The 25365-nt window shown below is 42.4% G+C and overlaps 1 protein-coding gene across 1 annotated transcript in view; it reads right to left on the reverse strand.

The window, feature by feature from the left end:
- Positions 1–25365, reverse strand: part of MDN1 (midasin AAA ATPase 1) — a 131487-nt gene that overhangs the window by 31542 nt on the left and 74580 nt on the right. Inside the window, exons 64-78 of the mRNA XM_083348146.1 lie at positions 24432–24593; positions 21564–21837; positions 19784–20019; positions 19477–19572; positions 17616–17710; positions 16004–16128; positions 15455–15592; positions 13962–14071; positions 13518–13591; positions 12773–12968; positions 9309–9465; positions 5298–5444; positions 3570–3696; positions 2727–2832; positions 1448–1563 (exon numbers count right to left, since the gene is read on the reverse strand). Coding sequence (XP_083204272.1) covers positions 1448–1563; positions 2727–2832; positions 3570–3696; positions 5298–5444; positions 9309–9465; positions 12773–12968; positions 13518–13591; positions 13962–14071; positions 15455–15592; positions 16004–16128; positions 17616–17710; positions 19477–19572; positions 19784–20019; positions 21564–21837; positions 24432–24593 — 2159 coding nt within the window. The remainder of the gene's footprint in view (positions 1–1447; positions 1564–2726; positions 2833–3569; positions 3697–5297; positions 5445–9308; positions 9466–12772; positions 12969–13517; positions 13592–13961; positions 14072–15454; positions 15593–16003; positions 16129–17615; positions 17711–19476; positions 19573–19783; positions 20020–21563; positions 21838–24431; positions 24594–25365) is intronic.

The raw sequence follows: 25365 nt of genomic DNA on the forward strand, positions 1-25365 counted from the left end.
TGAGCAATACTGTCTCCAAAAGAATGATAACCTAATAATCTTTAGCCAGGCTTACAAAGGGAAAAAGAAAATCCTGCTATGAAAAAAAAACAGAAATTAGACCAATTCAGCAATTATTAAGTAACCCCTAAGTATGAGAACAGAGTGAGCGCCTGTTACTCATCCCAGCTTCTGCCAACCTAGCAGTTCGAAAGTACGTAAAAATGCAAGTAGAAAAATAGGGACCACTACGGTGGGAAGGTAACAGCGTTCCGTGCGCCTTTGGCGTCTAGTCATGCTGACCACATGACCACGGAGACGTCCTCGGACAAGCACTGGCTCTTTGGCTTTGAAACGGAGATGAGCACCGGCCCCTAGTGTCGGAAACGACTAGCACACATGTGCGGGGGAACCTTTATTGAGAAAACTAAATATTTCAAAAACTGAAAGACATATTTGTGTGCCCTGTGAATAAAATTAATGATTTAATTGGGCTTAGAGATGGGAACATGTAAACTATAAGGTAAAGGTTCCCCTGCACATGCGTGCTAGTCGTTTCCAACTCTAGGGGCCGGTGCTCATCTCCATTTCAAAGCCGAAGAGCCAGCACTTGTCCGAGGACGTCTCCGTGGTCATGTGGCCGGCACGACTAGATGCCAAAGGCGCACGGAACGCCATTACCTTCCCACCGTAGTGGTCCCTATTTTTCTACTTGCATTTTTACGTGCTTTAGAACTGCTAGGTTGGCAGAAGCTGGGACGAGTAACAGGCGCTCACTCTGCTACGCGGCACTCAGGATTCGACCTGCCAAACTGATCAACAAGCTCAGCGTCCTAACCCACTGAGCCACCGCATCCCTATGTATAACTATATGATGTACCAATTAAGCAATTACATTTTAGTTTTTGTATCACAGCGTTCTCAAATTCTGTGGTACTTCAATCATCCAGTGAGGTTTCCTCAGACAGTGGGAATGCTGTCAAACTTTGCTCCCACTTTGTCTGGGCGAGGCCATAACTTGGGCAAAGTAGCAAGCAAAGCGCAGGATGAATTTTAAACACACCCCTCAATGACTCAGCAAACCCAATCGTTCAGGCTTTTGGCAACTGGTACTATTTGCAATGGTTACACAGCCCCCCCCCATGTCACATGATAACCATTTGTAACTTTGATAGCCAGCTTCTGACAAGCATATCAGTGGAGAAGTTGGCAAGAAGTCGCAAGTTGTGGATATGTGATGTTGTGCTTAATGACTGCAGGTGATTTCCTTAAGTCTGTAGTTGGAACTGACAATTAGATGGCACAGTCATATGATGTTGCATTTTATGACCATGTAGCTTAGCGACATAATTGCTGGTCTCAACTGCAATTGGTTAAGTGAGGACTACCTGCATACAGTTTTAGAAAAGGCTCTTCTTAGTCTGAAGGAATAAGTTTGGAATATATATAGAAAATAGAAAGACAATACCTCAGGAAAACCCACTGTTCTGTCAAAGCAGTGAGAGACTTCCTCTGTTTGATAAGCATCTTCATGAGGTGAGCAGTGAATCCTTTACATCGCTCAACTGTACTTATTCCAATCTCCTACAGAAAAAGGTAGCAATGTTTCTCCTTCTGTTTATCAAAACAAGTCCCTCTAATAATAGCTGTAAAATGTTTGGAATTATAGGCTACACCAGGGGTCGGCAACCTCGGCTCTTTTATGACTCGTGGACTTCAACTCCCAGAATTCCTGAGCCAGCTATGCTGGCTCAGGAATTCTGGGAGTTGAAGTCCACGAGTCATAAAAGAGCCGAGGTTGCCGACCCCTGGGCTACACAGTCAACCAGTTAAGATACGATTTTGCACATTGTTTTTGATTCCCCTTCAGTTACTTTTGAGATTTACATAAAATTACATTGCAAATTTATTTCATACCTAAATTAAAGTGACTAATTAAGCATTCTGAATATATAGGGTTTATTATTAAATGCAGCCAGCTGCTAAAGATGTAACTAAATGGTATAGTTATCCAACTGCATTTCTTCACTTAATTGCCACATAATTTCACAATATTTTTGTCTCTATGGTGTCCTCCAATATGTTAAATTGTAACTTTCAATGTCCTCAGCCATTATTATCCTATGATTACCAATAAGGGTTGTGTCTTATGATTTATAATGCATGTTTTTTTATGATGATTATGATCATGATTTATCACTTGTTGATTGTATGTACACTGAGAGTTTATGCACCGGAGACAAAATTCCTTGTTTGTCTAATCACACTTGGCCAATAAAGAATTCTAATTTTCTATTTTTTTTTTAAAAAAAATAGCAGTCAAGGGCTGGGGATGGTAGTCATAGCCCAAAACACCTAGGTTTCACCATACAGGGCAAGTCTAGCTGACAACTAAAGGACACACATTCTAAGAAAGTGTCCATCAGTATAAGAGAATACCAAGTCTTAGAATGAGTGGTGCTATCTCGCTTAGTGACAAATTAAAAAGAAATAAAAACTTCTGGTTTTGCTTCTTTATCACTTTTAACTTGCCCGTTTTCCTTGTGGAGTTCAAGCTGATACATATTGGAAATGACTCTCATTTTGTCCAAAACAACTACTCTGGAAGGTAGGTTGCACTGAGAGAAAGTGACTGACCCAAAGACACTCAGTAAGCTTTATGGACAAGAAAGGATTTAAGGTCAATGTCTCCATGGCCCAAGCCTAACACCAGAACAAGTGTGTGACATTGGCTCCAGGGATTTTACCTTTGAAGGTGCTGACAACGCTGTCTGAAGCCTACAGTGATGTGCAAGAGATTGATAGAAGTATTTCTGGCATCCATCCCAGGACAGAGAGATTTGAGAGAGTAACCTGAAAAGCAAAACAGTTTGAATCCCTTAAGACAGAGGTATCCAAACTTTGGTTGAAGCCCACATGGGGTTGTAAACAAATGACATGGAAGTCACAACTTTTTAAAGCTTATAAGGCTTGAAGAGGCAAACTGATAAGCAAAACCCAGAGTGAGTTTTGATCGAAGATCAGATCTATGGGCCTAGTTTTCTGCCAAAACCGTCTTCCAATCATAGAAATATTTATTCATAAAAGGGGCCACGCAAATTACATTAGTTGGGAGATTATAACAAATCCGTGCCCTAACAGAAAAAGGCAGAACACTTCAAAGTCTTCATATGATAGCATATAATAGAACAAAATCTACAGCTTGCAAATTCTTGATCAGCATTTGATTGTACACTTAAGTTGGATAACTGATCCTTATTGGCTTTCCCTGCTGTGTATTACTTCCAGTAAATCTTATTAATTTCCACAAAGTGTTTGTTTTCACTGAAAAAAGCAGGGAGAGGATCTCTGATCAGAAGAGCAGCAGAAACAAAGGCCAAAGACCCCACACCTTTCAGACTGTTATCGGCTCAAGTTAAAAATAATCCCACAAGGAGAAAACATTAGGATATTCATCATGCTTAATCTGATTTTAAAATAACCAAATCAATTATCTCCATAGACTAGATTTCAAAAATCTGAGAAAATATTTTTGCCCCTCTTTCTGACAGCAAGACTCTATTATAGTACAGAACTAAAGCAATACATACGTTGCATCCAATTTTTGTATGCAGTTAACCAAAGGCAGTGCTCTGTTTAAATCCAATGGATGAAGGAAAAGCATATCTTGTGAACTTTTGGAACGAGACCAAGTCAGGCCTTTGCGATACGATAATCCTGAAAGATATTTATTAGGTTTTTATGCCATCTTTATTATTTTTATAAATAATTCAAAGCAACAAATATACGTAACTACTCCTTCCTCTTCCTATTTTCTCCAAAATAACAGCCCTGTGAGGTCGATTGGGCGAGGGGAGAATGACTGGCCCAACGTCACCTAAATTGGCTTTCATGCCTAAGGCATGATTAGAACTCGCAGTCTCTTGGTTTCTAGGTAGCATTTTAACCACTATATCAAACTGGCAGTATTTTTATCTTTCCCAGATCTGTAATATTAAATATTTTTTGCAAATCTACTCAAATAGCTTAAGAATCCAAATCTAGTGCTCGTTTGGAATGTGTGCCTATCAGAATTCCAATCAAATAATAGGAACTATCATCATGGGACCTACATGCATACATGAATTTTCTTTCTTTGTAAATTAATGTGTTACAAAACATCAATTATGGTTTAGCATTGTTAAGCTGTAGCACTATGGCTTGTAAATTAAAATATTGGCCTGGCATGATTTATGAATGATTCTCACAGTTTATGTATACGCCCAAATTATGGTTGGATATTAAAATATAGGCTCATCACATGACTTCCCCCACCATTATCTCTTCTCATTCCGATTCGTTTAGATCTTGCTTAAACTACTGTCTAAAAATAACTATACTCAAATAAGGAAAAGTAAGTGAAGATGATCCAAATTCTCTGAAACAAGGAATTTAGAGGTCTAGAACAGGGGTCTTCAAACTTGGCCCTTTTATGACTTGTGGACTTGTAACTCCCAGAATTCGTCAGTCAGCATATGCTGAAGTCCACAAATCATAAAAGGGCCAAGTTTGAAGACCCCTGGTCTAGAACATGCTTTTCATTTAAAAGACACAGGCTCAAACACTAGCACAGGCATATCAAACTGCTGGCCCGCAGGCCAGATGCATCACGCCGAAACTGCACCCACCCCATTGCCGGCAATGGGGAAAAAGTTGCAATACATCACGCGATGTCACCTGACGTTGTGAGTTTGACATGCCTGCACTAGCACCTCTGATTTAAGGGAATGAGATGGCAGGTGATGGCAAAGATTTCTTTGGAGAGGCAACGATGGAATAAAAGCCTAGTGAGATAAGTGCTAGAGTTTCTCTACTCCAGTAAACTTAACTAGAGATAGATTAAATGGTTTTGTATTGTCCCTGTTTTTTTCCTTTTTATTTAATGAAAACTAAGGTAATTCCTCATCATATGCAGGCTTCATGACTGGTGGGAAATCAATCAATATAAAGTACCAGGTTATATTCAGAGGAGATCCGTAAAACTGTAGGACTTGCATAAGCCGTAATCACTACTATTTGTATCCACATGCAACTGTTTCACACTAATTCTTTTCCTATGTTACTACAGATGTTTCCATGAAGAAAAACTAATTGCTTGCGAATGCATGAAATCTATTCTATGAGCGAGCCCCAAAAACCAAGGGCATGTTTTCTTCTGGATACAAATAGTAGTGATTATGGTTTATGCAAGTCCTACAGTTTAGGAAAACTACCTTACTTTTCATTAAATAAAAAGGAAAATTTACATAATATGTTACAAGAACTTTCATTTAACTAACCTGTAGTTGCAAGGTATTTAAAGAGCTCTGCTAGAGCCCTTTGTTTTTGCAGAAGTAAGTGTTTGGCTTCTGATTTCTGTTTTTCTTTTTCTGCAGTTGAATTCACAGACGTGTTCTGCAACTTGTGGGCAGAAGAAATTACGTCACCTGCAAGGAGGAGAAGAATCAACAGGAGCATCACAGTCACTCAGATTATATTTTCTTTTTTTGTATGCTAGTTTGGTTTTCCCCAGGAGAAAGAGCAGTATACAAATATTTTACTTTTAATATTGACTAGTATTAAAACTACACTACAAGTGAGCCATGGGGTCATTGTTTTAGAGCAGGGGTCTTCAAAGTTGGTGCTTTTATGACTTGTGGACTTCAACTCCCAGAATTCCTCACTGAGGCATGCTGGCTGAGGAATTCTGGGTGTTGAGGTCCACAAGCCATAAAAGGGCCAGGTTTGAAGACCCCTGTTTGAGAGTTATTTCCTTATCTAAACAAAGAAATATAATGACCAAGGACAAAAAAGAGTAATTTCTAACTTCATGCCAGCTTGACTGTAGCTGACCAGCTTTCAGCAGCCAATGCTGGGACCAGTCCAACTGGCCTCCAGAAGGCTAGGGTGGAACCAGTTTCCTGAATCTCCACGTAGCAGTATGCTGGCCCGGCAGCACTGAAGCAATCACAAATTTGCTCAGTTTCATCTCTACTGGAGTCACGGATCCATTCTGTAAGTTGGATTTCAAAATTGTTGTCCTATTATGTACTATTTTGCTCAGTTACCGTATATACTTGAGTATAAGCCGACTCGAGTATAAGCTGAGACCCCCAATTTCACCCCCAAAAACTGAAAAAAGTTATTGACTCGAGTATAAGCCGATCCGCCGTTCTGCAAGCCTCTGCCGCCAGCAGAGGCTCGATCCGCCATTTTGCAAGCCTGAATACACAGGAATACCCTGTGCGGCCACGGCTCTCGGGGAAGCCCTGGCTGTCCGCTTCCTCGCTCCACGCTGCCATTCGGGGCCCGCGCGTTCCCCGGGCAAATCGCGGCGCCCAGCAGGAAAGGAAACACGCCCGCTCCAGTCGCCCCCCCTTCCCTCAGGAGATGCGAAGCAAGTGACCGCCCGGAGCTTACCGAGGACTTGTGCGCGGCCGAGGCTTCGGTGCTTCCAGGATCGCACGCACCTCTCCCAAGCCGCCGCCGTCCGGAGACCTGCCGAAGTTTGGGGAGGTTTGGGGAGGTGCGCGCGCACCTCCCCAAACGACGGCAGGTCTCCGGACCTCCGCGCCCTGCCTGCCTGCTTCTTTCCGCAGCGGAAAGAAGCAGGCAGGCAGGGCGCGGAGGAACGGAGACCTGCCGACGTTTGGGGAGGTTTGGGCGCCTCCCCAAACCTCCCCAAACGTCGGCAGGTCTCCGTTCCTCCTGCCGACGTTTGGGCGCCTCCCCAAACGTCGGCAGGTCTCCATTCCTCCGCGCAGACCTGCCGACGTTTGGGGAGGTTTGGGCGCCTCCCGAAACCTCCCCAAACGTCGGCAGGTCTCCGTTCCTCCTGCCGACGTTTGGGGAGGTTTGGGCGCCTCCCCAAACCTCCCCAAACGTCGGCAGGTCTGCGCGGAGGAACGGAGACCTGCCGACGTTTGGGGAGGTTTGGGGAGGCGCCCAAACCTCCCCAAACGTCGGCAGGTCTACGCGGAGGAACGGAGACCTGCCGACGTTTGGTGAGGTTTGGGGAGGCGCCCAAACCTCCCCAAACGTCGGCAGGAGGAACGGAGACCTGCCGACGTTTGGTGAGGTTTGGTTAGGCGCCCAAACCTCCCCAAACGTCGGCAGGAGGAACGGAGACCTGCCGTTTGGGGAGGTTTGGGGAGGCGCCCAAACCTCACCAAACGTCGGCAGGTCTGCGCGGAGGAACGGAGACCTGCCGACGTTTGGGGAGGTTTGGGGAGGCGCCCAAACCTCCCCAAATGTCGGCAGGTCTGCGCGGAGGAACGGAGACCTGCCGACGTTTGGGGAGGTTTGGGGAGGCGCCCAAACCTCCCCAAACGTCGGCAGGTCTGCGCGGAGGAACGGAGACCTGCCGACGTTTGGGGAGGTTTGGGGAGGCGCCCAAACCTCCCCAAACGTCGGCAGGTCTGCGCGGAGGAACGGAGACCTGCCGACGTTTGGGGAGGTTTGGGGAGGCGCCCAAACCTCCCCAAACGTCGGCAGGTCTGCGCGGAGGAACGGAGACCTGCCAACGTTTGGGGAGGCGCCCAAACCTCCCCAAACGTCGGCAGGAGGAACGGAGACCTGCCGACGTTTGGGGAGGTTTGGGGAGGCGCCCAAACCTCCCCAAACGTCGGCAGGTCTGCGCGGAGGAACGGAGACCTGCCGACGTTTGGGGAGGTTTGGGGAGGCGCCCAAACCTCCCCAAACGTCGGCAGGAGGAACGGAGACCTGCCGTTTGGGGAGGTTTGGGGAGGCGCCCAAACCTCCCCAAACGTCGGCAGGTCTGCGCGGAGGAACGGGGACCTGCCGACGTTTGGGGAGGTTTGGGGAGGCGCCCAAACCTCCCCAAACGTCGGCAGGAGGAACGGAGACCTGCCGACGTTTGGGGAGGTTTGGGGAGGCGCCCAAACCTCCCCAAACGTCGGCAGGTCTGTGCGGAGGAACGGAGACCTGCCGACGTTTGGGGAGGCGCCCAAACCTCCCCAAACGTCGGCAGGTCTGCGCGGAGGAACGGAGACCTGCCGACGTTTGGGGAGGTTTGGGGAGGCGCCCAAACCTCCCCAAACGTCGGCAGGTCTCCGTTCCTCCGCGCCCTGCCTGCCTGCTTCTTTCCGCTGCGGAAAGAAGCAGGCAGGCAAGGCGCGGAGGTCCGGAGACCTGCCGACGTTTGGGGATGTTTGGGGAGGTGCGCGCGCACCTCCCCAAACCTCCCCAAACTTCGGCAGGTCTCCGGATGGCGGTGGCTTGGGAGAGGTGCGCGCGATCCCGGAAGCACCAAAGCCTCGGCCGCACACAAGTCCTCGGTAAGTTTTTTTGTTGACTGGAGTATAAGCCGAAGTGGAATTTTTCAGCCCAAAAAGTGGGCTGAAAAATTCGGCTTATACTCAAGTATATACGGTAATTACATACTTTTTTTGACAATAGGTTTAATCCAACATTCAATCCGTTTCAAAAATTATTTCTTTCTCATTTTTCAGGCCTGAGGTTTATTTTTGCAAATTCACAGTTTAATTTGCCAGATTTCTTATAATTCCAGAACAACCTGTAATTAGACTGCGTGGCCCCTTGCTGTCAGCTACATGATTAAGGGCTCTTGAATTGTGAGAAAGAAACATAGACGAATGTTCACAAAGTGCCTTGAAGAGTATTTGATCAAATATAAGGGCTGTAACTTATTTATCAGATACAAATTAAAATTTGTACCTACTAAACATATACACCAAGCCGTATATCTAAAGAAACTTTTTAAAAAGTTAGTAAGTTACAGCAAATGCAGTAAAAAAGCTAGATCCGCAGTCAACAATGCCAAAATAATTTCCTAAAACAAAATACCAAATTAAATCATAATTAAATTGTTTTTAAATTTTGTAACTTGTTGCATTGTTTTAAAATAGAGCCTTGGTGGAGCAGTGGGCTAATGCCTCCTTAAGTAACACCAGCCGCCTGCAATTAGTGCAGGTTCGCATCCCACCAGGCTCAAGGTTGACTCAGCCTTCCATCCTTCCGAGGTAGGTAAAATGAGGACCCAGATTGTTGGGGGCAATAAGCTAACTTTGTAATAATGCTGCTTGGGGTGTGTGTGAAAGCCCTAATAAGCAGGCATATACATAGAATGAAGGCTACTGCTAAGCTTGTAAGCCGCCCTGAGTCTTCGGAGAAGGGTGGGATATAAATGGAATTAAAATAAAATAAAATAAATAAAAAACCCTTGTGAACCGCCCTGAGTCCTACGGGAGAAGGGCGGTATATAAGTTTAATAAAATAAAAATAAATAAATAAATAAAATATAAAATATAAACAATATTTGGGTTGCTTACCAGTGAAATTGTCAAGATTCTCCACCAAGTCCAAGATAGAACTATCCTTCACTAGAGTTGCACATATCTTCTTCATTCGCTTTGTGAGTTTAGGTAAACGTCCTTGAAGTGATTCTGGATGAAATGCACACCCCTGGAAGTTTTCCAAATGAAGACCCTGGGAAACGTTCGGAGTAGGAAGATCAGCACAACTGAAACCTTTGTGTTATTGGCACATACATGGACCTATCAACAGTTACTAGCTTCAAGATAACAGTTGAAACATCAGATATAATAACGGGGCAGTCAATTTGACATCTAGCTGGTATTTACCAAGATCAAAAAATTAGACTACAAATATTGTCATGCCTCCAGTACAGGGTTTATACAGGGAGTGCAGAATTATTAGGCAAGTTGTATTTTTGAGGATTAATTTTATTATTGAACAACAACCATGTTCTCAATGAACCCAAAAAACTCATTAATATCAAAGCTGAATATTTTTGGAAGTAGTTTTTAGTTTGTTTTTAGTTATAGCTATTTTAGGGGGATATCTGTGTGTGCAGGTGACTAGTACTGTGCATAATTATTAGGCAACTTAACAAAAAACAAATATATACCCATTTCAATTATTTATTTTTACCAGTGAAACCAATATAACATCTCAACATTCACAAATATACATTTCTGACATTCAAAAACATAACAAAAACAAATCCGTGACCAATATAGCCACCTTTCTTTGCAAGGACACTCAAAAGCCTGCCATCCATGGATTCTTTCAGTGTTTTGATCTGTTCACCATCAACATTGCGTGCAGCAGCAACCACAGCCTCCCAGACACTGTTCATAGAGGTGTACTGTTTTCCCTCCTTGTAAATCTCACATTTGATGATGGACCACAGGTTCTCAATGGGGTTCAGATCAGGTGAACAAGGAGGCCATGTCATTAGATTTCCTTCTTTTATACCCTTTCTTGCCAGCCACGCTGTGGAGTACTTGGACGCGTGTGATGGAGCATTGTCCTGCATGAAAATCATGTTTTTCTTGAAGGATGCAGACTTCTTCCTGTACCACTGCTTGAAGAAGGTGTCTTCCAGAAACTGGCAGTAGGACTGGGAGTTGAGCTTGACTCCATCCTCAACCCGAAAAGGCCCCACAAGCTCATCTTTGATGATACCAGCCCAAACCAGTACTCCACCTCCACCTTGCTGGCGTCTGAGTCGGACTGGAGCTCTCTGCCCTTTACCAATCCAGCCACGGGCCCATCCATCTGGCCCATCAAGACTCACTCTCATTTCATCAGTCCATAAAACCTTAGAAAAATCAGTCTTGAGATATTTCTTGGCCCAGTCTTGACGTTTCAGCTTGTGTGTCTTGTTCAGTGGTGGTCGTCTTTCAGCCTTTCTTACCTTGGCCATGTCTCTGAGTATTGCACACCTTGTGCTTTTGGGCACTCCAGTGATGTTGCAGCTCTGAAATATGGCCAAACTGGTGGCAAGTGGCATCTTGGCAGCTGCACGCTTGACTTTTCTCAGTTCATGGGCAGTTATTTTGCGCCTTGGTTTCTCCACACGCTTCTTGCGACCCTGTTGACTATTTTGAATGAAACGCTTGATTGTTCGATGATCACGCTTCAGAAGCTTTGCAATTTTAAGAGTGCTGCATCCCTCTGCAAGATATCTCACTATTTTTGACTTTTCTGAGCCTGTCAAGTCCTTCTTTTGACCCATTTTGCCAAAGGAAAGGAAGTTGCCTAATAATTATGCACACCTGATACAGGGTGTTGATGTCATTAGACCACACCCCTTCTCATTACAGAGATGCACATCACCTAATATGCTTAATTGGTAGTAGGCTTTCGAGCCTATACAGCTTGGAGTAAGACAACATGCATAAAGAGGATGATGTGGTCAAAATACTCATTTGCCTAATAATTCTGCACTCCCTGTATACGTATGTGCTGTTATTGTTCTCTAACATGTATTGAGAACCATCTAGTGGCCAAAGAAAAATCTTTCATTGTTTAGAGTCGGTTTAGTAGTGTTTTTACCCTACAGAGTACAAATCCTTCCTCATTCTGGGGAAAAAAAGGTGCATCCCCAAGAAGCCAAACTCCATTTTCTAACATTTTAAGGAAACAGAAGCATCTTGAAGAACCCAGTTAAACTGTGACACATATTCATCGGAAGACAAAAATCCATGTCCCATATACATAGCATCACTGGTGAGACTTGAACTTTATCTGTATTTGCTGATTTGTTATGCTCACCAGCAACCCAAACTGTTCATTTTGCATTTGGGTTCTTACTGTATGCATTTCTATTTTTCCCAGTTTCACCATCCTGTTACTTTAATAAAGCATCAAGTTCTACACTCATCATCTAGTTTCTTGAAGGACAGGTGGGTTTAGCTGCATGTGGAGCTACAGGCAGGGTAATGTGTAGTGAGGACAGAGCAGATATTCATCTTGAATGGAAAGCCAATTCCGTGGATTCATTTATACTTATAAAAACCAAAGATATTACTCAGTAAAATGAGACATCTACTCCAAACTGCCAGCTGTTAGTTCCTGAAATCTACTCCTTTAAACAGGAGTAGACTGGGGCAGTAGACTGAGTAGTTTGATTGCTTACTAATGAAACAAACTTTTTCCAAAGAGACGTCCACCATCTCAGTTAACCAGAATAGGATATTTTCCTTCATACTTCCAATTTTTTTGAACACAGGAAAGTCAACATGCAACTTCAGTTCTGAAATTTGGAATGACGGTGAACTATGTGCTGTAGATGCTCCAGGAAAATCTCATCTATACCTGCCACATAAATAATTAACTGGAAATAGTACTCTCTGATCACAGAAAGAATCCAATGCACTGTATTAAAAATGTTTAATACTCCTTTTCAGGGTGTCAAACTCAATTTCATTAAGGGTCGCATCAACATTATGGTTGCCCTCAAAGGGCCAGTTGCTGTCCCCTTTTCTCCCTCAGGCTTGCCACACCAGCATCTCTCCCCCCCCCTCACTCCTCCTCCCTCCCACCAAAACCCTTCCTTTTATATCCTCTCCTCACATCGCCCATGCGTTCACGCACTGCCCGGCTGGCTTTTCATGCAGTGCTCATCAGCTGGAGCTGCGTGCGCTGATTCTGGGGTCCCTGCGAAGCCCCAGCAGCCCCACAGCCCCAGCTGATTCTTCCTCCAAAGACTGCATGTGGCTGCCAGAAGCCCCGATCAATTGGAGCCGTGTGCTCCAATCCCAGGGCCTCAGCAGAGCCTCAGCAACACTGCAGCTCTGTTGACTCTCTTCCAAGCTTTTCTGGTGCTGCCGCCGCTTCAACTCACCCCCTTGCGACATACTCAATCAACTCCTCCTACTAGTCTGCTTGTGGGCCAGATCTAAACACATCACAGGCTGGATCTGGGCCACAGGCCTGGAGTTTGACATGTCTGCTCTATTTGATCATAACAAATAGCCACAAGTACCTGAGTAGCATTTAATTTTACAGTTAGGTGTTTCCTCAGTATATTGTTTAGGTTCTGAATATTAGTTTCAACATTCTCTGGTGTTTTTTGTTCCTGCAGGGTAATGAGTTGTTCTTCTTTAGGCATTTCCACCAAAGCGGATTGACAAGGTTCCCCAAGAGCAGCTTCAAATTTCTTCATAAATTTAAACAGTGTCCTAGATGAAAATCAAAAGTGAAAACTAGGAGAACAGCAGGCATAGGTTTATCTTTTCAGTATCTTTAAAATTTGGTCCAAGTGAAAGGGATTATTCAAGCTTTGTATGTAATGTTAGGGTCTGCACATAACACTAAGCAAGAATATGGTATATTTGTTCTTGGCTCAGCACCATATGTGAACCCAATCAAATATGGCTTACTGTTATGAATGGTGGCTCGTTCAATAAAACATGAAGATTCTGACAGAATTATGTGAACGCAGCCAATATTGCACACTTTTATTAGGTTTTTATTCCAGTTCAATCTGAAATGGAAGTTTTTATTATCAGCCTGCAACAGGCAGGCTAGTTAGTTCCTACTATAATTTTGTTGATTTGCCCATAGCACAATGATCTGTGAGACAATTGCTGAATTTTGTTCAATTGTTTGTCTGTCTTTTCTTAATACTTTGCACAGTTGGCTCTAAAGAAGAAAGCAATAGGTTGAAAGAAGAAAAGGGAGATCTCAATGAATGCCAAAAATGGAGTTTTTACCAGAACTTCATTTACCTGTGTGTCTTTTCTACAGATTGTTTTACAGCCCAAAAGCTGACATCATTCCACCTTGAGATTTTCACAAATTCCTGCAGGGGAAAACAAGTAACTTCATTTATGTTTATGTCTTAAAAGCACACTGCAAATCACTGCAATTAGTCCTCACTTAGCAACCACAATTGGACCCAGCAACTTAATCATTATGTAAGGCAGTCACCAAGTGAAACTACAACAGTGTTTATTAACATATTCAGCTTTCCTTTGCTTCACAGACCTGCAAAAGCCATAAATGTGAGGATTGGTCGCAAAGTTATTTTTTTATCATGGACAGTCACTATGTAAAAACTATCTGTAATGTAATTTCATGTTTCCAGTTTAAAGAAAAATATGATCCTTTTATTGATATCTGAATGTCAGGAATTAGACAACTGTCATCATACTTAAGTATCTCATCCTCACCTTCAGTTCTTTTTCTATGGGACGTCGCAGTTCAATCAGCTTGGCATGGACAGATTCTGAAAATTGCTTATAATAATTATATATATTCCATAATACATTGCACAGCAAATCTAAAAAGAAAAAAAGCCATTACGAATACCACAGCATTATTTAGATTTAGTCCCAAACTAGAGTAAGAGCCATATTTTCACAAATCAGTTTGGCATCCAACTACGAGGGGGGAAAAAACTTCATTTAGTTATCAATTTTTAAAAAGATCGTGCCAATAGGTGAAAAAGTCTTACTCTGAAAGACTATCATGGAACAATTGTAAAAGTTATCTACAAAAAGGCATCTTGCATTGCAACAACAAATATTAACTATGTTTACATTAGACATGTTAAATATGAGTCTCACTGAATAAAAGAACAAGCTAAGAAAAAATAAATGCAATGAATAACTTGGTTATATTCTTAGATAATACTGCTATGAGTGGCGTGGTGATCCAGTGGTGAAGACACTTGCCTCCCATTCGGGAGGTTACTAAACATCATTTATTATGTCTTAAAAAACATACTGCAAAATACTGCAAGTAGCAACCACAATTGGACCCAGCAACTTAATCACTACATGATGTTTCTCTCCTAGGGCGCAAAGAAAAAATATCTGCTGCAAACTCTGTGTGGCATCAGGAAGGGCATCTGCTAGTAAATGCTCAGCTCCACCCAATCGCCCTGAACTCTATTCCGAGTTAAGGGATTATAGGATCATAAAAAGGGAGTTAAGAGTTATTCTTCAGATAATACTGCTACTAGTATTTGCCAATTCATTGGCAAATGAAGTTGATAAACTTACTTTATTGTTGAAGTAATACATCTAATTACCACTTTAAATGTTTATCTAAGTATTCAGAATCAATCATATGCACTTCCACACTAGAAATGGTTTTCTAGATACAACCTAATTTGATTTCAGTTATGGAACACATTCTATGAAATACCACACAACTCTAATTGGAGAAAATATTAGCTAAAGAAAACTGAATATGACAGTTAAGTCAAGCTTTTTATGACTGATCGACCTTGTAAAATAAAATAAAAAATCAAATGTAAATGAGATCCTCTAGGTCAGACATGTCAAACTCGCGACATCACGTGATGTCGTGCAACGTATCGGAGCCGCAATGGGGGGGGGAGCACGGTTTCCTGATGATGCGTCCGGTCCATGGACCGGCAGTTTGACACCCCTGCTCTAGGTTGTAGGTGCTTATTTAAAGAAATAAAAATAATGACTTTAATGGACTAGGCTATGAAGAGTGATGGGAATTGGAAGTCAAAACACCTTTGGAAAGGTCTTGGTTGGAGACTCTGTTCACTAAGTAGATAGATGCTGTAGGAAGTTTTCTAATGATTAGACTGCTCCTTTGCATCAAATATTACTGTCTTAATATCTAAATATTTTGTACCTAGATCTGTTTGCTAACCCTGATCCAGGGAACAAAAAACAGTACTTACTATTTTCTTCCTTGGGTGCCATCAACAAGACATGGCAGTGGAATTCTAAAAGCATTTGCAGTCTTGTATGAAATTCCCCCAATGTGGATCCTTCTATGAAAAGTTTCAGTGTATCGACCACAGATGCTAAATTAACTTCTATCAATTTCAAGAAGTTGGAATTGCAAGAGATTAATGGGCAGCAGAAAAATGAGAAAAACACGTTACTGAAGCTGTTTAACGTTGATGATTTCCAATACAGGCAGTACAAAACCCCTGCACACACCCACCCCATATTTCTTTAGTGCAAATATAAGGAACAATGATATAATTAAATCACATTATTCAGTTCAATTTGATTTAAATTTGTTATAGTCCATCCACCACTGTAGTTACAAATATACAAACTATGGAACTCTTTGTTATATTAATTTATCTCCTTCATAGAGATACATCTTTTTCATTGGGTAAAGTTAACTCTCCAGCCGAGGCTTCTATTAACAGCTGGTTTTACTACAGGAAAATTTAGCTTTTTAAACAGCCCATTTTACTACATGAATATTTCGTTACCTTCAGTTTTCCTCTCTGACTGTTCTTGTTGGTGTTTTTCAACCATCTGATAGAGGGAAAACCAGTGCTTCACTGACTTTTCTGTGTACTGTTTCATTACGTTATCCAGACTAGCAGACCAACAGCTGAAAACACGAGAAGAAGAAAAGAAGTTTAATGCTTTATAATGAACCTTCAGATGTGAAGGTTCAATGAAATTGATTTAGGCTAAAAGCCTATGCACAGGAATCGTCTCAACTAACAAGCTGGCACCTGCTTAAAGGGTCAACGGCACTCGAGGGGTGGGTGGGTATTGGACTTAGTTCCCTTGTGGCTATGTAGGGATTCTAATCTGATCTCCCTTTTCACTCCATCACCAGCTTCTGCTATCCCTTCTCCTACAGTTTAATTTAATTTAATTTAAGGCTACTGCTAAGCTTGTAAGCCGCCCTGAGTCTTCGGAGAAGGGCGGGATATAAATGGAAATAAAATTAAAAAAATTAAATTAAAATTTATTACGGTTATTGCTCTTTTAATATATTGAAGAGTTGCTTATTTTTATTTTACTTTTCAGCTAGACCTTACTTAAATCATTTATTTAGTGACTATTCAAAGCTGCAATAGCATCGAACGAATATTTACACCCAGCCACTGGAGCGCCCCTGCAGTCACGTGATCTTCTACAACTGCAGGGTGTGCTTCAACAACCTCTCAACCCCGCCCCACCTCCATATGCACACAGTACGCAGATCCTGCCAACCTGCACTCCATTATCCTCAGCAACAAGATATGAAGCCACGGCCATCCCAGCTCACTCCAGCCCTGCAGTGAAAGCCCCAACTGTTTCAGCCCAGCCCAGCCCCACGCTGCAAAGACCCTGCTGCTCCATCTGCAGCTGCCCAGAACTCCATGTCACTCTATGGTACACTACCCTGATGAACTTTGCCCTCTTTCTGCTCCGACTGCTAATAAGCTGTGACCAACTGCTGGCTGCACAAGGCCTTCTTCCCTAGGCTGTGGGCAGGATGAGGCAGCTGCAGTTTCGTGTCTTGATGCTGGGCTGGGATGTTTGCAGCTTTACACGCTGGCGCTTCGCTGGGGCAGCTACGGTTTCTCAAAGGGCCAGGTTGGGCATGCCTTGTCAGAAGCCAGAGTCAGAAGACGGCAATGGTAATTTAGGGGTGGCAGAGCGTAGGGTGCCTCAAGTAGTAGCTGCCCTCCTGCCAGCAGCACCCACCCTTTGGCCTGGCTGAGCTCACTTCTGGGCCCTGGCAGTCATTTACCCACTGGATGGCCTGCTTGCAAGCCACCCGATACTTGTGACTTCCTGCCCACTTTCCCAATGACTACGTATTGGAAGCTGGCAAGAAGTTGCAAAAAGTTGCTTGCTAAACAACCCACGAATCTCACCTAATGACAGATCGCTGCTGCTAAGCACATTATGTTGTGCTTTATGAATGCATTGCTTAGTAACAGAAATTCTGGTCCTAATACTGTAGTTAACCCTGGACTGCCTGTAGTTCCCCCCCCCCTGTAACTCGTCCTAGGATCTTTATAATATAGAGGTCAACTATTCCCATTTAAATAAAGAAACAGGGAAAAAGAAATGAAAAAGGAAACTAACTGTACATACTTCAATTCTAGCTTTCGCCACTGAATGATCATCTGAGTGATGAGATCAAGATGTTTCCTCAGAGACACAGCTTGGCTAGCATTCTCTTCCCAATCCTACAAAACAAAGTGGTACTTTTCAAGTAAATTGCAGAAGATGATAAAAAGCTATTCTTTTCACATTGTCTGTACTTAGCCTTTCTCCATCAATTGCTTTCCAGTTGTTTGGGACTGTAACAGTGTCTGGAATGCATGGGAGAAGGGAACACTTTATACAAGGTAAATCTTCATTTAGCAATTTGCTTCATTTAGTGACCATTCACAATTATGAGTATTGAAAAAATAACTTTGTGGTCAATGCCTTACGACCTTCACAGGTCTATAAAGCAAAGAGAACTGAAATAAGATGGCAAATACAGCTGTGGTTTTACTCAGCAATTGCTTTGCTTAATGACCGAGTTCCCAGTATCAATTGTAGTTGCTAAATAAGGATTAGCTGTATTTAAAATATAATCACACTTGTTTGATCCATCCTTTTCATATGCTACCAGTGTGACCCAGTGAGCTTTAATTGGTCTACCTTATTAATAAAATGCTGTCTGAATTAAGAGGTGAGAAAGGTGTTTGGCTGTCTGCCTTCAAGTCACAGTCTACATGCTGTATGTCAAGCTTCCAATGGACAAACTCTTCAAAGAATTCTGAATTGTTTACCTTGAAAGTCTTTATTGGAGCAACATAACATCGGCAATACTTGCTTTAAGCCGAAATCTGATTCCCCTCTCCTGAGCACAATAATATTAAATCATAGTTCCCTCCTTTAGTTAATTGTCATAAATCATATTCTCCAATTAGTTTGAAAGGTAAGTTTCCCCTCCTTAGCTTAACCCGCCAGTTCTTTTAGCCTCTTATTACATACAACCTTGAAAATGCTCTGCTGCTATGTTATTATGTCTAACTAAGCCCCATGCATTTCTTCCTTCCCTCTCCCATCTTCATCTAACTTTAATTCTAAAAGTGATACATAAGTAGAAATATAAAGTAGCTGCTTCTTCATCTTTTGTCAAAGCAAGAACATCTGATGTTAGCAGCGTTGACACAGTCTTGCAATCCTGGCAATCTTTACTCATAAATTTTGAGGTGAGGGGTACGGATGGGTTTCTTTACATTTTTTAGGACTGCTCCTCCCAAGAGGCTACTCTTTTTGGACTGTTATTTAGTTAGCTTTGCCAAAGGCAAAGTGAGTAGAATTATTTCGGCAACTCGGCATGCTAAGGTAATAGAAGAGACAACTCCACCCTAATGCTTAATTTTGTGCCTGCGAATCTATTGCACAATGTGGCACACAGCTTCTTTTCAATATTACCATTATGCACTTTGTTAGAAGTTTGTTCTACTAAAGGTTGTCCTTCTTTAGTGACTGCAAAATGTTTACTAAGTAAAAGAAAAGAGCGTGAGAGCAAATATCCCTGGCTGCCACTGTCTCATTCAGTAAAGTTTTCTCAAACAGTGACCTGTGCCTGATCTTGTTTTTTTTTTCTTCCTTTTTCTTCCTCCCTTGCAGGGCAGGGACCTTGCTTTAAAAAAGCTGTCTCTTCCCAAGCTGTTTTTGTCTGCAGCTTAATGCTTACCTAAAAGTACTAACTGCAGTGAAGAAGCTGAGCTCTGTGATCTTAATTAGATTAGAATTTTTTTCTGGGGGGGGATGTCCTGCCTGAAACTGACAAGACCTTAATCAGTTTCATGATTAAGGTTTTTGTTTAATTATTGTTGTATCTGTAAACAGTCAATATCTGTGACAGTTGCCAAACAAAGGCTACCTATACTATTATAACAGCTTTTCACTTTTTACTAGTTTTGTTACATATTCACTTAGAATATCTGACCTGAGACTTGGCGAGCAGAATTTCCAAGCCATTTAGAATCTTTGAAAGAGGGCTGGAGAGCGGAAAGGTGCAAATTCTGTCCATCACCACTAGGAGCTGCAAATTGAAAAATGAAAATGAGAGTTTGAAAATAATACCAAATAACTTAACTTATACCTCTTGAAAAGATAAAACATTTGTCAATGATTTAATATAAACACAAAACTATTTTCTGACTACCATAAAAACATAAATGCACTGTCAGCATTCAGCAAGCATTAATGATTGCATAATTCCTACTTTAAAAAAAAAATCTAAATGTGCTTACCTGGACGAGTGCAGGGTGTTCCGGCCATTCTTGCAATAGTACCTTCACTTCTTTATGAAAGTTTCTGAGCAGAACTTGACACTGTTGGATCTGCTGAATGTTAGGGTGGTGATAAAAGTCATAGGCCCCTTCGCTTTTCAAGGCAAGCTCTGACGTCCCTTCTTCAAAAAGTGTATTCTGCAATATTGTGCTAGCTAGAAGTTGGCTGCCGTGAAGATGATCATTTATTTCTGAACCTAAGGTTGCAAAGAACAAGAGGGGAAAAAAGAAAAGAGTAAGTGAAAGAAAATTATTGTTCCAGTAATGAGCAATGAGGGAGAAAATGCAGGTGCCAGATGGCTTGTATAAGAATTGTATGAGAATTCTTTTCAAAGGGGGTCTGTACAACCAGAGCATGCACATTTTAAGAAGATGCAACTTTTCTCCATATTAAGTGGAGGGGGAAAAAAACTACAGGTACTTCTCAACATAAGACCACAATTGAGACTGGGATTTTGAATGAAGTGGACTTAAAAAGGTCTATGCCAAAATCCAAGCAGGATTTCCATCCCCAGAAGAGAGAAACTTCAGAAGCCCTTCTATTCTGGAGTTGAAAATCCTGTTTGGATTTCAGCACGGACCCTTTTACCAGCTTCTCCGTTGATTTTCTGGGGAAGTCAGCAGGGAAGATTGCAAATGATCACGTGACTGAAGGGACTTGGCAACTGTTTGTAAGTGTGAACAGGCTGCAAAGCATCCAAATCACAATCACATGATTGTGGGACCATTGCAACAGCTGTAACTTCAGTAACAGGTCTTAACTTTCTTCATAGTAACTTCAAATGTTTGCTAAATAAAGAGTGGTAAGTCAAAAACTCTTTCCATACACCCTATTTTCTTGCCACTACCACATTGGCAAAATTAGCTTTACTAAAATATGGTTAAAAATAACGCAATGCAAATTATTGTACACAATACAAACAACAAAAAGTATTGTTAAAAATAATGTATTGTTTATTTATGGCATGTAGGTCCCCTCCTTTTCTTTGAGAGCACCAGACAACTTACATACTAAGTTTCCTCTCATTTTTATCCCAACAATAATCCAGTGAAAAAGTTTGCAGTAATGGTTCCCCTACATCAGTGTATTCCAAGATCAAGTTGGTGCTTAAATCTGAAACTTCCCATTCCTGGCCAGCACTTCACACTACACTCAAGTTTGTATCAGTGATCAACATGCTCTATACCAGTGGTGGCGAACCTATGGCATGTGTGCCAGAGGTGGCACTCGGAGCCCTCTCTGTGGGCATGTGCGCCGTCGCCCCAGCCCCGCCTCCTCGTGGCCCCCTCTTCACCAGCAGCCCCCCCCAGAGAGTCACCCATGAGCACGGTCCGCATGGAGCAACGCAGCCAAGAACATGGCAGCCGGGCAGTGGGGACAAGATTCCACCCTCACGCCCCATCGTACAATGATGCTGCAGGGTGCGGGTGGAGGGCGTGGCTGCCATGGTGCTGCTGGGTTACCTGGGCGATCTGCTGCAGCAGGCCATGGAGATGGTGGGAGGCCCTGCGGGCTGCTGGTGGTGGAGTAGGCAGGGCACGGAGCGGGGCGGGTGGGGAGGCGGGGCTGGTTTTGGGGCACTTGGTCTCTAAAAGGTTCGACATCACTGCTCTATACGAATAATTTATGTCCTAGAATCTACTATAATTCTTCCTCCCCCAAAAGTGGGCAAACCAAAGTGCCCTCTGAAAGAAAAGCTGTTGGAATCTTATATCTGGAAACAAATCAGAGAAGCCTTACCAATCAAGGGATAAAAGTGAGCGATCAGTGAAACGCCAGTCTGGTAGCAGGAAAGAAACAGGCTCAACTGATGTTTAGTTTGATCGGGTGGTTTGTTTTGTTGATACCACAAAGATTGGGCAAAGGAAAGACAAAGCTGCCGATGAACCATCATTACTGTTTTCGCTGAGTGATGAGAAAGAAGAGTTTTTTCAGGGAGAGCTGCTGCTTCTAAAACGACTTCTGTTTCCATTTTCCCCTCAAGAGTTTCCTGAGCTGTAATATCTTCAAAGTCCTGTTAAGAGTTTTATTAAAACATACGTTTAATATTAATTCAGCACATCACGTCTTAAGATCAGAAGCTGATCAGGCATACTGATGAAATACAGTTGCAAGAAAAAGTATGTGAACCCTTTGGGATTACGTGGAGTTTTGCATGAATTGGCCATAAAATGCGCTCTAAACGTCATGTAAGTCACAACAATAGAAAAACACAGTCTGCTTAAAATAATACTACACAAACATTAGCTGTTGTCATGTTTTAATTGAACATAAGATGGAAACATTCACAGTGCAGGGTGGAAAAAGTATGTGAACCTTTGGACTTAATAACTGGTTGACCCTCCTTTGGCAGCAATAACCTCAACCAAACGTTTCCTGTAGTTGCAGATCAGACCTGCACAACGATCTGGAGTAATTTTGGACCACTCCTCTTCACAAAACTGTTTCAGTGTAGCAATATTCTTGGGATGTCTGGTGTGAATCGCTCTCTTAAGGTCATGCCACAGCATTTCAATCGGGTTGAGGTCAGGACTCTGACTGGGCCACTCCAGAAGGCGTATTCTGTTCTGTTGAAGCCATTGTTTTGTTGAATTACTTGTATGCTTTGGGTCATTGTCCTGTTGCATCACCCATCCTCTGCGGAGCTTCAGATGATGGTGGACAGATGGTCGTACGTTTTCCTGCAAAATCTCCTGATAAACTCTGGAATTCATTTTCCCATCAATGACAACAATCCGTCCAGGCCCTGAGGCAGCAAAGCAGCCCCAAACCATCATGCTCCCTCCGCCATGTTTTACAGTGGGGATGAGGTTTTGATGTTGGTGTGCTGTGCCTTTTTTCCCCACACATAGTGTTGTGTGTTTTTCCCAAACAACTCAATTTTGGTTTTATCTGTCCACAGTATATTTTGCCAGTAGTGCTGTGGAACATCCAGGTGCTCTTTTGCAAACTTCAAACGTGCTGCAATATTTTTTTTGGACAGCAATGGCTTCCTCCGTGGTGTCCTCCCATGTACTCCATTCTTGTTTAATGTTTTCCTTATTGTAGATGTGTCAACAAAAATGTTAGCATGTGCCAGAGATTTCTGTAGGTCTTTAGCTGACACTCTAGGATTCTTCTTTATCTCATTAAGCATCATTTATTTTATTTATTTATTTATTATTGGGACTTATATGCCGCCCTATCTCCCGAAGGACTCAGGGCAGCTAACAACAATAACATATAATAAATAAAGAAGTTAAGATAAAATTAAAATTAAAGGCCTCTGTACAATAAATTAAAATTTAAATTAAAATAAATTAAAAATTAGAGTTAAAAAATTAAAAACATAATTAAAATCCCTGTCAGTCCAAGTCAGCCAGGTGGAAAAGGAGTGTTTTGAGGCCGCGGCGAAAGGACTGGAGATCTTGGGTCATCCAAAGCTCATGGGGGAGCTGGTTCCATAGGGCTGGCGCTCCCACAGAGAAGGCCCTCCCCCTGGGTGTCGCCAGCCGACATTGTCTAGCCGACGGTACCCTGAGGAGGCCTTCTCTGTGTGAGCGTACTGGGCGATGGGAATTCGTTCCTGGCAGCAGATGGTCCTGTAAGTATCCCGGTCCTAAGCCATGTAGGGCTTTAAAGGTAAGCACCAGCACCTTAAATCTCACCCGGGCAACCGGTAACCAATGCAGCTCACGCAGGAGGGGTGTAATATGGGAGTATCGGGGTGCTCCCATCACTACCCGTGCAGCCACATTCTGCACCAGCTGAAGCCTCCGGGTGGTCTTTAAGGGCAGCCCCATGTAGAGAGCATTGCAGTAATCTATACGGGAGGTAACGAGTGCGTGGGTGACTGCGCTTAGGGCAGTCCAGTCCTTTCTTAGTCCAGAAAGGGGCGTAACTGGCGTACCAGGCGCATCTGGGCAAATGCCCCCCCCACAGCAAGTGCTGTGCTCTTGCAGTCATTTTTACAGGATGACCACGCCTAGCGAGAGTAGCAACAGTGCTAAACTTTCTCCATTTGTAGACAGTCTGTCTTACCATGGACACATGAACATCAAGGCTTTTGGAGATACTTTTGTAACCCTTTCCAGCTTCATGCAAGTCAACAATTCTTGATCGTAGGTCTTATGAGAGCTCTTTTCTGCAAGGCATGGTTCACATCAGACAGTGCTTCTTGAGACCAGTAAACCCAAAACAGGTGTGTTTTTTTAAAGGGCAGGACGGCTGTCAGCAACACATCCAATATCATCACACTGATTGGAGTCAAGGTTGGCTCACTCCTGGCTCCAATTAGCTCTTGGAGAAGTCATTAGGCTAGGGGTTCACATACTTTTTCCACCCTGCACTGTGAATGTTTCCATCTTATGTTCAATTAAAACATGACAACAGCTAATGTTTGTGTAGTATTATTTCAGCAGACTGTGTTTTTCTATTGTTGTGACTTACATGACGTTTAGAGAGCATTTTATGGCCAATTCATGCAAAACTCCCCGTAATCCCAAAGGGTTCACATACTTTTTCTTGCAACTGTAGGTGTATAAAATGGGACATTATTATTTCCCATGAAGAACAGAAGCACCACAGTGGAAAATTCTCAGACAGACTTTTCATTAGCTGCCTGCCTACCTTTTCATGAAGAGGGAATTTCCTCCTGAACTCTCTCTCTTCCTCCTCCTCCTCACTCAGGCCACTTCCATGGCTCTTGGTCTTATAGCGATAAAGGCTGTTCTTTTGTTCCTCTTCCTCTTGGGCTTGGCGCTCTTGCTCATCCCATTCATTTATAATTACCTATGAAGTAAGGACAAATACAAATTATACTTATATCTTGAGGTAAGGCACATGGTGGTACAAGACCTTTTCATACAGTAGCTTGGGACAAATACATTGCCAAAAAGAACCCCACCCACCTCCCTATCTCTACAGGCATTCCCTCCCTTTATAGGTGGGATGGTAAAAAAAAGAGAACACCTAGCAATATATACCTCTAAAGGATGGCAAATGCCCATGTCTGTGCTGCTCTTTCTCTGCATAGATACTGCCTTTTCAAATAATGTTTCATTCTCTCTGTGTGAATGCATGCATACCTTTATTCCAATTTTTAAATCCACCCTATTTTGTTAAATTCCTTAATAAAATGTGTGTGTGTGTGTGTGTGTGTGTGTGTGTGTGTGTTTTTGTATATATACACACAGATATACATATACATACACACATATATAGGTATGTATATATATAAATATCTGTATATCTATCTACATGTCTATATCTATATCTATCTATATCTATCTATCTATATCCATATATCTATATCTATATAGATAGATAGAGATATATAGATATAGATATATAGATAATTTTTTTTACTAAATGCCCTCAGTCTCCACTATAACTTATATTTTGGAATAAATCCCTGAGAAAATTAGGATTATTTCCCTCCTAAGGTTCTAAAACTAAATACTATTTGGTGTGCTGTGCTACCCAGAGTCATTACTTTGAGATGGCTGGCCATATAAATTGTTTTGATTGATGAATAGATACAAATATAGATAGATTAGACAGA

The sequence above is a fragment of the Vipera ursinii genome, assembly GCF_947247035.1.
Source record: "Vipera ursinii genome assembly, chromosome: 1".
NCBI classification, from domain to species: Eukaryota; Metazoa; Chordata; class Lepidosauria; order Squamata; family Viperidae; genus Vipera; species Vipera ursinii.